The 12843-nt window shown below is 52.5% G+C and overlaps 1 protein-coding gene across 1 annotated transcript in view; it reads right to left on the bottom strand.

The window, feature by feature from the left end:
* The window catches only part of Nlrc5 (NLR family CARD domain containing 5), a 57369-nt gene that overhangs the window by 32463 nt on the left and 12063 nt on the right, over positions 1-12843 (bottom strand). The window contains exons 10-19 of the mRNA XM_045142712.1: positions 12025-12090; positions 11547-11630; positions 9983-10066; positions 8728-8817; positions 7863-7931; positions 7117-7185; positions 6465-6554; positions 6009-6092; positions 2800-2889; positions 2097-2141 (exon numbers count right to left, since the gene is read on the bottom strand). Of these exons, the coding sequence (XP_044998647.1) occupies positions 2097-2141; positions 2800-2889; positions 6009-6092; positions 6465-6554; positions 7117-7185; positions 7863-7931; positions 8728-8817; positions 9983-10066; positions 11547-11630; positions 12025-12090 (771 nt within the window). The remainder of the gene's footprint in view (positions 1-2096; positions 2142-2799; positions 2890-6008; positions 6093-6464; positions 6555-7116; positions 7186-7862; positions 7932-8727; positions 8818-9982; positions 10067-11546; positions 11631-12024; positions 12091-12843) is intronic.

Here is a 12843-nt window from a genome sequence, read left to right as displayed (position 1 = left end):
CAATCAAGAGCTGCAGGCCCTGGACTTCTCTCCCATCCTGCCCCTGGCAGGGCCCAGTGCCCTCTCTAGTCTTCTCTGGGGTCCCCTCCAATCCCACTACTCTGACAGCCACATTAAATACCTACAAGCACCCAGCTATCTCATCTGACCCTCCTAGTGCTGCCCACTGCTCTTCTCTGAGCCTAGGCCAACACCCTCACTTAACACATAGCCACCCTTCAGCTGCCACTCTTGCCTCTCACAAACCCGCACCTCTTTTTGCTTGTGTGTGTGCATTCGTATGTGCCCTTGTGGCACCTCCTGCACTCGCCTGTGGCAGCCAGAGCAGAACTCTGGGGTTTGAGCTCTACTATTCTTTTGCCTGTTCTCATTTGAGCCAGAGTCTCTTACTGATCTCAGAGCTTGTCAATTTTTCATGAGCTCCAGTGGATTCCCCAGTCTCTGCTTCTCTACGGGACTGGGGATAGAGGCATGCATGGCCATGCCCAGCTCTTTACATGGGTTCTGGAGATTCGAGCTTGGGCAGTCTCAGGCCCTCCTCATGCTTGCGCAGGAAGTGCACTTAACTGTTGAGCCATCGCTCTAGCCCAAGCGTCTCATCTTTTAACACTACAACTTTAACAAGGCCTCTCCATGCTTCAAATCCTCCATAGCTCCCTACTCCCCTTCAGCCAAAGTGAATGCCGCTCCTCACTGCACCCATCCTCTGGCTCTGGGCGGCAGCCCCTCTGAAATGGTTCCCAGGGGCCAAGCTTTCCCTCCTCCTGGCTTTTGCCCATGATGCCCCTCTTGCCTAGGGCATGGCTCATTCCTTTCTGGATCACTCTGCTGGGGCCAGCTGAGGAATATCTCCCAGGAAGATGTTCAGGGTCTCACAGTCCATTGTAGCAGAATTGAGAGACCTTCTAACTCCCAGGCTGGCCTCCAGCACAAGCAGTCTGCCATTCTCTCTGTACTCAGCATTTCTTATAGAAATGGTCCTAGGGCTGGGGAGCATGGTGAATTCCTTTCTGGAAATGGGAGTCCTAAAAGCAGATGGCAAGGTCAAGCAGGGCGTGGCTGGGCCTCCCTGTATGCTTCAGAGATGTGGAGTCATCTATGGATCATTTCAGACTCCTGGCCTGCTGAGTGGACCCAAGGGCCCAGCAGGCCTCAGCACTGGCCTTCACACCATGTCTCTTTCTTTTCCATTCACTAGCTCTCTTCTTTTTCCCCCATTCTATAGCTCTAACTCCTAGGCTCTGCCCACTTCCTGACCCCTGATCTCATCACAGTGATTTCCCAAACAGGAAGTGGGAGACAGTACCGGAAGCTCCTGGGGGTGCAGAGCTGTCCGAACCCTGAGAACTGGATGTCAATTGGGAACTCTGGCCAACATCCTCCTTCCAATACACACCTTAAAGTTGGAAAAGCATGGTGAAAGGCAGGTTTAAGCCATCTGCCTGGGACCCCACACCCGGAAGACAAGTCCTTGAGATGAGATGCTAGTCCAATCTCTCACTGTACAGACGGGGAAACTGAGGCTTGGAGCAGGGAATCCAAGCGAGGAAAGCCAGCTGCTCACACCTGTCTAGGTAGACAGCCCTTGACAAGGTGAGAGGAGGAGGATGGAGCCCCTCCCATGACCACTAACTTGGTAGTACCACGATATTCTTTGGACTTCAACACCCCAGAGGGTATCCCCAAAGTACAGGACCTGGGACCCATCTCATATAGCCATGCTTTCCCCTGACACAGTAAGTAACCCAGAGAGCCTGTCTTTAAGCCTCCTCGGGTGAGGCCAGGATGCCTGTTGCCACGAGGGGGCAGCAGTGGGTATCTGCGAAGTGCTGTGATAATCTCAGTTTTTTTCAATGGCGTTAGCCTGGCTTTGCTCTGTCCTGCCCGCCCTCAGCTTGGCGCTCCCCTGGCAGACAGAGGCAGCTGCATTCTGACTACTGAGTGCAGTGGCAACATAAGTGACACAGCTTTTGAGGGTCACTCTCAGGCTCAGTGGTCACCAAGTATGTGGGCATGGGTCACTGCAGGAAATGTGGAGAGAGGACAGAGCTACAAGGGAATTCACCTGCCCCCCCCCCCCCAGCTCTTCTCCTTACCTGCTTGCCTTTTCTCCTCGAAGGAGGACAAGCTCACTCTCCAAGCTGAGAACAAGGGGAGACAGCTGACAGATGAGGCAAATGGTCCCCTGCCTAGAGCCTGGGACCAGAGAGTGGCCTGCCTTCTTGGTTAATCTACTAACAATCGCGGATCAATCAACCGCCACATTTATCCAGGACCTTTATCTAAGCAACCTTGCAAGAGGAAGTCAGGAGAGAAGGTAGGCTTTGGAGCCCTATTTTGCAGATAAGGACAATGAGGCACCCAGGTCTGCTCAAAGCTGGGAAGTAGCCACATTTGATCCACCTGCCATGGTACTTGCTCTTGGGGCTTCTCAGGGAAGAATGAAGGGAGCAGAGTTCCCCTAAAGCTACAGAGGCCCTGTATCTAAGAGCTCAAGGCCCCAGGGGCTGGCTTGTGTCTTCCTCCAAGCCTCATAAGTTCTATATCTTATGATTAGGAAAGCTCCCCAAGCTCTAGCTCCCAGCTTATTTATGTGTCTAAGGACAATATGAAGCGTGAGGGAGTCTTTGTCCCACAGGGAATTTAGATAATTTCAATGTTTCTGGGGTCATATTCTTCACTCACTCACTCATTCACTCACGTGGTAGACTCCTAGCATGTTTTCACTGTACAACACATGGTGACCTGACAGAGGAGGGGCCCCAGCAGGAGTGGATAAGGAGTGGGGAGGCCACTCACCTGATGTCCAGGTGGAAAAGCCACTTCAGGGCAGACATAGACTGGGCCAAAGTGAACACAGCATTCAAGGTCAAGCCATTCTTGCTGAGGCTGGAGATCACAGGGGTGACATTGGCAGAGGCCACCCTCGATTCAAACATGCATTCTTTTTGTCAGAGCGCAGGGTGTGTGTATGTGGGGGGAGTCTCTGATGGTGGGTGACAGACCCCTACTAAGTCCCAGGATACCCTAGAGTACCCCTCCAATTTCTCTGCACAACTAGGGAGATGGGGGCCAGAGAGAGGCTATGGCTCACCTGAGGTGACAAGCCACATTGTTGACAGAGCTCAGACTGGAACCTAAGCCTTCTCTTACTATGGGAGGAATCTAAGCAGGACGTTTTAGCCCAAGCTGAGCTCTGCTTCTCATGTGATAGGAAGGGATTAGACCAAGATCAAGGTAAAAATAAAATCTCTAGTACAAAGCAAGGACAAAACTGTCCATTTTCTCAAAGTGTCTGCCCACCTATTATGGAGCTTCTTTTCTTTTATTTTTTTAAATTTTATTTTATTTGAGAGAGGGAGAGAGAGGCAGAGAGAGAGAGAGAGAGAGAGAGAGAGAGAGAGGAAGAGACAAATAGAAAGAATGGGTGCACCAGGGCTTCCAGCTGCTGCAAACAAAATGCAGATGCATATGCCACCTTGTGCATCTGGCTTACATGTGTACTAGGGAATCGAACTTGTGTTGTTAGGCTTTGCAGGAAAACGCCTTAACTGATGAGCCATCTCTCATTTTATTTATTTATTTTTAAATATTTTATTTATTATTTATTTGATAGATACAGATAGTACACCATGCTAGCCACTGCCAATGAGCTCTCAGACGCATGCAGCACTACGTGCACCTGGCTTATGTGGGACCTGGAGAATCAAACCTGGGTCCTTAGGCTTCGCAGGCAGGCGCCTTAACTGCTAAGCCAACTCTCCAGCATAGCCCTTTTATTCTTTGCATGTGCATATGTGTGTTGACACTGAGTGTTTTCCTCCATGACTCTTTATCTTTTTAAAATATTTTTTAAAATAGTTATTATTATTATTTTTTTTTATTTGAGAGAGAAAGAGAGAATGGGCATGCCAAGGCCTCTAGCCACTGCAAACAAACTCCAGACACATGCGTCCCCTTGTGCATCTGGCTTACATGGGTACTGGGAAAATGAACCTGGGTCCTTTGGTCTTGCAGGCAAATGCGTTAACCACTAAACCATCTCTCCAGCCTGACTGTATCTTTTTTTTTTTTTTTTAATTGAGACAAGGTCCCTTGCTTTAAGCCCAGAGCTCCCTGACTCAGCTAATCTAACTAGGTAGCTTGGCCCAGATTCGGCTAGATGAGGTAGCCAGCTTGCCCTGGTATTCCCATCCCTGCCGACACAGTGGGCCCACAGGTACGCTGCCACACCTGCCCAGCATTGACATGGGTACTGGAGACCTGAATTCAAATCCCCATGCCTGCCCAGTAAGTGCTTTACTTACTGAGCCATCTTCTCCAGCCCATGGGCTTCTTATTTGCCATTTAGTGTCCCAGCACTCAGGAACGGGGATCCTAGTAGGATGCATATGACCCTCATAGGCACCCTGACACCCAGGCATTCACAGTGTTAAGAAGACCACCTGGGAATATGCCTACAAAGATTAAGCTCATTTTCTGCCCAGGATCAGAGGCTACCTCCTTTCCTGGCCAGCCTCCCCCAGATATGCCTCTCAGTCAGGAAGGGTTCTCAGGACATAACACCCATTCCAGAGGTTACAACCACAAGCAACGGCCACACCTACAGTTTAAGTGTTTACTGATAGAACGGGCCTCAGAGAGGTAAGGCCACACGGTACATATTATCAGTTATCAGAGACAACCAGGTACCTAGCACCTCGGCCACTCGCGCGGGTTCCTCTTAGTTTTGCCCAAGAACACTTGAACTGTGGGAGTCATGAATACCTAGGACCTTTTAGGGTCTAGGAACTTGGGTTTGCTGCAGGCAAAGTGGTGGGGGGGGGCACCCTGCCTGCTGCCAGGGTCTACATCCAACAACACCAGACCCCTCTCTTCTTTCTACCAGTCCTCAGGATACTTGTGCTGCCCTCAGGACATTTGTCCTCCCTGGTGTCCTCTGCAGTGTAAATCCTCCCTGTCTACACAGCCCCAGGCCCGTCCAACGGCTCCTTTCTGTACAGGGACCAGAATGGCGGCCAGCAGCCACTCATCACCTAATGCTTCCTCAGGCTCTAATCATGCTTCCCGCAGGGCTCCCCACTCCCCTCTCGCTATCAGCGCCGGCCCTGCCCTGCCCCAGGTGTGAAGAGACAAGAGGATGGCTTTCAGAGGCGAAGCCCCGGGACAAAAGCTGACGTACCGGACTGGCAAGACAAGACGGCAGAGCCTAACCATCTGGGTTTGATTTCCCCAGGACCCACATAAAGCCAGACGCACAAAGTGACCCATGCATCCGGAGTTCATCTGTGGTGGCTAGAGGCCCTGGTGTACCCATTCTCTCGCTCTTTCTTTCTCCCTCTCTGCAAATGTGTGTGTGTATATATATATATATATATATATATATATATATATATATATATATATATATAACTGACATGTTGAGTCTGCGTGGTTAGTCTAGCCAGGATGAATACAGTGCCAGGGCCTCTGCCTTGATTGTGCACTTGCCCACGTAGGGACTGGAGGCAAGGAGTTCATATGCATTTCTGTTGCTTTTGTTTTTTCTTTCTTTCTTTTTCTTTCTTTTTTTTTTTTTTTTTTTTTTGGTTTTTCGAGGTAAGGTCTCACTCTAGCCCAGGCTGACCTGGAATTCACTATGGAGTCTCAGGGTGGCCTCGAACTCACGGCGATCCTCCTACTTCTGCCTCCCGAGTGCTGGGATTAAAGGCGTGCGCCACCACACCTGGTTGTTTTTTTTTTTTGTTGTTGTTTGTTTTGTTTTGTTTTTTGAGGTAGAGTCTCACTCTAGCTCATGCTGACCTGGAATTCACTACGTAGTCTCAGGGTGGCTTCGAACTCATGGTGATCTTCCTATCTCTGCCTCCCGTAAAGGCATGTGCCACCACGCCCGGCGCATTTTCTGATTCTATCTTTACCATGTGAGGGGGGTGGTGGGGCAAGGGGACCCAGAAAGCCTCCATCCCGCTGAGGGCAACCCCAGAGTTCCCATGGGACTGACTGCTTACTTTAAGGATTGCAGGGGTCCCAGGCCTGGGAGCCACTGAGCCAGCAGGGCCAGCCCTTCATCGCTGAGAGCGTTGTCTGACAGGCTGGAAGGGAAGGAGAGGGAGGTTCGTGGAGGATGACAGTGGAGGTTTGGTGACAGCGCAGGTCCCCCACTCGTCTCCCTGCCTGCTGCTCCTGGGCAGAGGACCCAGCCGGGTCTCAGGACATCTCACAAAGGGCGGCCAGGAACACCCCAGACTCTTCCCCTACATTTGTGGTCTCTTGGGAGTCAAGAGTGGACACAGAGGACTGTGGGGCCATGTGTGTGGGGAGAAAGTCACATTTCTTAGGCCTTTGCAAGATTCTCCCCGTCATCTGGGAAAGAGCTCAGGAAGGAAATCTTCAAAGCAAACCCCTGCCCCCCACCACCAAGGAGCCCCCGCCCCACTGCCTTCCTGGTGTAGGCAGACACTCACTCCAGGTGCCCCGAGCTAAGGAGGCAGCCGGCTCCCAGCGCCTTGCAGAGCTTCTCTATGTGCTTGGCCCGGAAGCCGCAGTGTGCCAGCCTGCAGGGGACGAGATCCACATCCCCACCCTCTGCCACTGTACCCAAGGGACAGCTGCCTGCACCCCAGATTTAGGCAGAGTTTGCTGGGCAGGAGGGAGAGGCTATGATGATGACACTGAGATAGAGGAGAGGGACAAACACGACACTGATACATTTCATGCCTAAGGCAACGCACACAGACAGACCTGGGGGAGACAAAGAAACTGACAGAGGATAGACAAGGTTAAGGGCCACAGAGAAAGAGACAGGGAATGAGATGGTCAGGCAGATCAGCAAAAGGGAGGTGTGAGGGGGTGGACTGAGCTGAGCCCAGGTAGAGGCCCAGGATTGGGGGTTGAGGGCTCATTGCTCCCCTTCTCACCATGCAGGGTCCCCCTTCTGCTGTAAAGATTAGGAAAGCTAAGCGATGGGGCTGCCTAGGCGGCAGAAGATGGCCAAGGGGCTAAGGAAGCACAACGCCTGGACACAGCAGGGGTTTGGTGCTCTCCAGGGTGCCTGTGGGATAGAGGACTGAGGCTTTGGGGTTGAGGAAGGGAGGGGGCTGGACACCGCCACTGTACCTGATCCGTCGGGGGCCCAGGGGTGGTTCAGAGGCCACGGGAGGTGCAAGGCTGTTGCGCATTGCCGCTCTGAAGGGACACAAGGTCATGCCGAGTGTGTCATCCCGGGCTCTAAAGTCCAGCCCTCGTCTCTCTGTCTGCCTTTCCGTCTATGTCTTCAGCCAGGGGTCAGTGGGACTTTGGTTTCACGTTGGCCTGATTTGTTACCTGGGACGGGTCACCTCTCTCTGTGGTAATACGCTGTGTGTAGTAAATGATCAAGTAACCTGGCCGCTGTCACCGTTAGCATCATCATCACCGCCCTCATCGGGGATGTCAGAGATGGCAGCCTCCCTCCAACCAGCCCTCCAAAGCTCAGGCTCTGCGCAGGAGCTTACGGGTGGATACTCTACCCATGGGCAAGACCAACCCAGGAAGTCACTCTTGGAGAAGGGAGAGCAACACCTCGTGAAGGGTCCTCACACAAAAGGAGCCAGAAGTTCTGACTAAATCAGAGTCCCAGACCAGCCACCCTCTGGGTTTAGGCTGAAGGCACCAGACTGCCGAGCGTCACGTGTCATCGTCTAGCTGCCGCTCCAGTCCATCTTGGCATGTCGCCCACATCCTGACCTCAGGACTCCCTTTAGTGTGTCTTCTGCTCCTTCTGCCTCAGGGACATGCCCCTGCTAAGCCTGCTTACTTCTTGCCCTTTTGTGAATTCTTGTCAAGGTTTCCCTGGGTCAGGCTCGATGACGTTCCGTTCTTACCTCTCCCCACTGCCCTCCTGCCCCCCTGGTTCCTGGGCAAACATGAGTACCACAGTGTTGCTCAGCAGGCTGTGGAAGAAGACAGGGCAATAATTGTAGGTATGTCCTTGTTTAACCTTGACCTGGGGGGGTTACCCTTATGGTACTGCCCTCTCTCCAGCCAAGCCTTTTTCTCTGACAGAGGCTTTAGGGCTTAAAGACTTTCTGTTACAGAGTTTAGGTTCTTCCCTGTAGCTGGCTTGTGCCCCAGGCTGAAACCTGCTTCTGCCAGTTAGGATCCTAGAGGTGCTTTGGAGCACTCTCTGGACTGTGGGAGCTCTGCCTCTTTCAGGGCTGCAAAAAGTAGGGGCACCCTTACACAGTTGAAGAATGAGGCTTCCTGAAGAGTGGGAGCAGGGCTGACACTAATTCACCCTGCCTCAGCTCCTCATACTAAAGACAGAGTTGCAGGGATGAGGTTGGGCCCTGCCTTATGTGGGTTTCCCCAGGAGCAGAGCTGGACCACATGTCACTTGGTCATGTGATTGCTTTCAGGAGAAGGTGGTGAGGGACTGAGGGTAGGTCCCTGGTCTGATCCCAGGGGAGCTCTGAGGTACAAAGAGTACTGCACTGTTTGTCCTAGCTGAGGCGAGAGACTGGAGAGATGTTCTCCCAGCCTGTCTGTGCCACTCCTGGTTGGGGGCTGGAGTTCAATGCCTCCAGGCCTTTCTGAACCATAGGACCCCCAGGACTCACAGTGGCTGGGAATCAGTAGCATCTTCTGGGGGTCCCTAAGGCCTGGGGCCAGAAAGAATTCAGAGGTCTTCAGAGAGCACAGTGAGGCTCAGGGCTAATGGGAGGTTACAGTGACATGCAGGGAGCCTACCTGATGCGCAGTTCTGTCAAGGTCTGGCACATGCTCATGGCCCTCAGCACATAGATCACCCCGGAATCAGAGAGCTCATTGTGGCTGAGGCTGTGGAAAGGCAGCATTAGTAGGCGCTATGGACCCCAGGCCTGGACAGCTAGCGTCCCCTCCCTGCCGTGGCTCTACAGCTTGCTGACTGTTAAGATTCCATTGTCCTGGGACTTCAAAGAATTCTGGCCACATGGTAAGCCAAGAGACCCATGATTGCTGCCACTCACAGAATCAAGCTTTCCAGCTTGAGCTGAAGGACCTGGCTCAGGATTTCCACTTCTCTGAGCCTTGCTTTCCTGGTCTATAAAATAACACTGGTGGCCAGGCGTGGTGGCGCACACCTTTAGTCCCAGCACTCGGGAGGCAGAGGCAGGAGTATCGCTGTGCGTTCAAGGCCAGCCTAAGACTACAGAGTGAATTCTAGGTCATCCTGGGCTAGAGTGAGACCCTAGCTTGAAAAGAAAAAAAAAAAGAAACCCCCCCCCCCCAAACAAAACAAAATAAGCTGTGACTCTTTGACATAGTGGGCTCTGTACCAGGGGCTTCAGCATACATGGTCTCATTTAACCCCATCTTATAAATGGAAAAACTGAGGTCCAGAGACATTCCATTACTTTCACAGGGTCACAAGTTCACTAAGTGACAGAGCTGAGGCCAAGGCTTCAAAACCACATTTACCCACCTTACCACTCCACACCCCAACCCAAATCTGACTCAGCACAACCCAAAACACCACCTCTGCCCCATCCCCACAGTACAGCACACCCCGCCTTCTCATCTAACCACCCCCAGAGCCTGCCTCTGTATCCTAACTGCACCTCTACCTAACACACCACTTCCCCAAACACCCTGACTAGATAGCCCCTGCCCACCCTGCGTCTCAGCCGCGTCCCAGCAAGTCCCCTTCCCACTTAGAGCTATTGCCAAGATGACCTGGCATGCAAGTCACTGTGTTCCACATGAGAAGAGTTGGATAATGAGACTATTACTGGCTCAAGGCAGAAGCAAGGGCAAGGCATGGTCAAATGGTCAACTTCCCAACTTTGCTTGGAGCAGAGAATAGAGGAGAGAAGAGGGAAAGGGAGGGGAGGGGAAGGGAAAGGAGAGGAGAGGAGAAAAAGAGAGGAGTGACAGGCTGAAGCAGGAGGACCAGGGATGGCAGGGGCCAGCCAGGGCTTCCCAGAGCCTCTGCTGTTATCCAGCAGTGGGGTGTGCAACTCACTCCAGCTTCCTGGTGATGCGCAGCTGTTGTGCAGCCTCTGCCAGGAGTCGGCAGCCTTCATCTTCCAGATAGTTCTCTGAGAGGCTAAAACGGAGGGGCTGTGGGACTGCACTCACTCAAGCCCTCCCCAACTCGAGGCCATGCGCCACTCCCTTAAATGAACCTTAATACTAGAGGGGACAGGCTACACGCCCCAGTCCCATGTCTGCCGGTGGTCCCGGTGACGTGCTTCGTTCTCACAGTCTTATGAAACATGCACTGTCACTATCCTCATCTTACTGATGAGTAAATGGAGGCACAGGGTGTTTATGGAACTGACTCATGGGTGGGCCTGGATCTGAAGACAGGCAGTCTGACTTGAAGTTCCCACTCACCACCATTCTTTGATGCCTCAGCAAACATAATAGCTTCTTATGACCCACGTCATGATGACAGAGACATCTGACCCAGTGTGGGGGTCAGAGAGGCATTACTGAGGTTTGAGCTACTTTCTGGAAACACCTGGAGTTCTACAGGTAGGATTAGGGGAGACATAGAGTGGCAGTGTCCCTGTCACATTCAAAGGCCCTGCGGCAGAGTACAGATGTACACCCAAAAGGAAGCCAGTGTGTCTGGACTGGCAATTGAGTGGGGGCAGCAGGGTGAGAGAGAGTGGGAGAAGTCGGGTCAGGGTTCTGGGCCCTGTGGGGTTTGGGCTTTCTTCTCCTCAGTGGGAAGGAGTGAAGGGAGCAGGCGGCAGTGAAACACGGTTCACTAGGCCAAGAGGAAGCGGCCTGGTGGAAGCAGTGGACCGGAAGTTGATGGGGTCACCAGGTGAGATGAGGGGGCTCTACCAGGAAGGTAGATGAAGAGACTGGAGGAGACCACTTAGAGAGCTGACTAGATTGGACTCGTGATGGAGAGAGGGCCAGGGAGCTGCGAGTGTTTGACCTGCGTGACCAGGTGGGACTAGGGTCCTTGCTATAGGTGACAGTCTGGGGGAGGCAGGGTTGGTAGAAATCTTCTGACCCTGTCCTGGTTCTCCAGATGGAACCAGATCATAGGTCAACAGCTGATCACCAAGGCAGCCCTCAACTGGTCCATACCCTGGGGTGGGGGCATTAACCCCCCAAACCCCGTAGCATCTTATTACTCTACCTTCAATGTCTTCTGGAGGATTCTGCGGGACTTCTGCCCCTGGGTTTCCCTCCTATTGCATGGCAAGACCCCACATGAAACCCTATTCAGGAGGCAGACATCATGGGAACTTCTCTAGCCTGAAAAGAGTGGGTCATCTCAGGTGCAGGGGTATCTCATCTACCAATGGCCATGACGGGGGGGGGGGAGCATGAGCATGGGCTCGGGATCGTGGCCCAGACTTTTCCTATCTGTGTGACCTTGAGCAGAGGTTCCTTGTGCCTTCATTTCCTCCTCTATAAAATGTGGATAGATATGGGTCTTATGCCATGGAGATGAGAGGATTAAACATGATGTGCTTACTCCCCTCCCCAAATTATTCTGAAGTCAGTCAACTGATTAGTCAGGCTAGCTCCTGCCCTGGCTTCCCACTTCCCAAGATACTCACTCCACTTCCTCCAGCCGGGGGCCTTCCTGGAGCAGTTCTATGAGGGCTTCCACATCATGGACCCTGAGATGACATTTCTGGAGTCTGGGATGGGGTGGAGAACATAAGAACTCAGAGGGGAAAGCGGAACCATGCCGCCTCCCCACCGTGTTGAGTGAGGAGAGCCTCACGTCTGCGCTCTGCACACTTCTCAGCAGTGGTGCCATCTTGTGCAGGACACTTAATCTGTCTATGACTCAGTTTCCTTTTCTATCAAAAGGGGAGTAATAATGTGCCCTTTACAGGCCTTCCAAAAGGCTCCCCATGAGGCACTGGGCGTCATAGCCAGCACAGGGCAAGGGCCTGCTTCTCAGTCAGGTGCTCCTGCCTCAAGCCGCATGGCTTATTCATGTCCTTTCTCTGTTCCCATCTGCTTTTCCCTGCCCTGGCGCCCTCTTTGGAAGCGATCCTCCCCCAGACCTCCCCCTTCTGAAGGTACCTGAGTGCCAGACTTCTTCTCTGCCCTTCTTTCCTCAAGCTGTCTTCATCCTGTAGGCCTGGAGCTCTGGAAAGAATGGATTACACACTGATCTAGGCTCAGGTGCTGTGCCTGATGGAGACTGTCTCTTCCTTTTGCTTCTTAGGCTGGAGGCTTTGCAGCTAGCACCCCAGGGTTATTGAGTTCCAAAGACAGCTGCTGGAAGGCACCCATGGAACAATTCAGGGGAGCAGTAGGAGCTAAGGGCTCAAGGTCAAAGGAGCCTTTATTCATATTCCGTCTCTGCTAGGCCTAGAAGCAGAATTTGGATAAAGGCACCTGTGTGGCCTCAGGCAGGTTGTTTAACCTGTCAGTTTTACTCTCCTAAGGTGAGCTGGCAATCTTTAAAACAATTTCCGAAGGACTGAATGAGGCTGCCTATATTTAAGTGTCCAGCAGAGGCACAGGATGGAAGCTTAGAAGACAGGGCTTCTGCTGGTATCCATCTGATGTGCCCTTTACTTCAGAGAGTAGGAAACACGAGTGGCCAACGTGGATCCTGGAGGTTGGAAGCCACAGCCACAGGGATGGGGGAAGGCCAGGGCTGTAGGGAAACTCAGATATATAAGCTAGTTTCGAGTCTAACAGAACTTTCTATAATGACAGAAGGGCTGTGCAACCTGGGAGCCACCTGAGTCCACCAAGCCCTGGAAGGGTGGCACATGCAGCTGGTGAACTGAAAGCTACTTCATTTAAATAGCCACGGGGGTCTCTGAGCTATTGTTGTTCATGGAAGCTCTAGACGGTTGTAGGGGAAAGGGCCATTGGTCCTATGCAGTC

This window comes from Jaculus jaculus, chromosome 1 (genome assembly GCF_020740685.1).
Source record: "Jaculus jaculus isolate mJacJac1 chromosome 1, mJacJac1.mat.Y.cur, whole genome shotgun sequence".
Classification (NCBI taxonomy): Eukaryota; Metazoa; Chordata; class Mammalia; order Rodentia; family Dipodidae; genus Jaculus; species Jaculus jaculus.
Note: the sequence above shows the minus strand (reverse complement) of the source record. Positions and strands in the feature narration are given on the sequence as shown.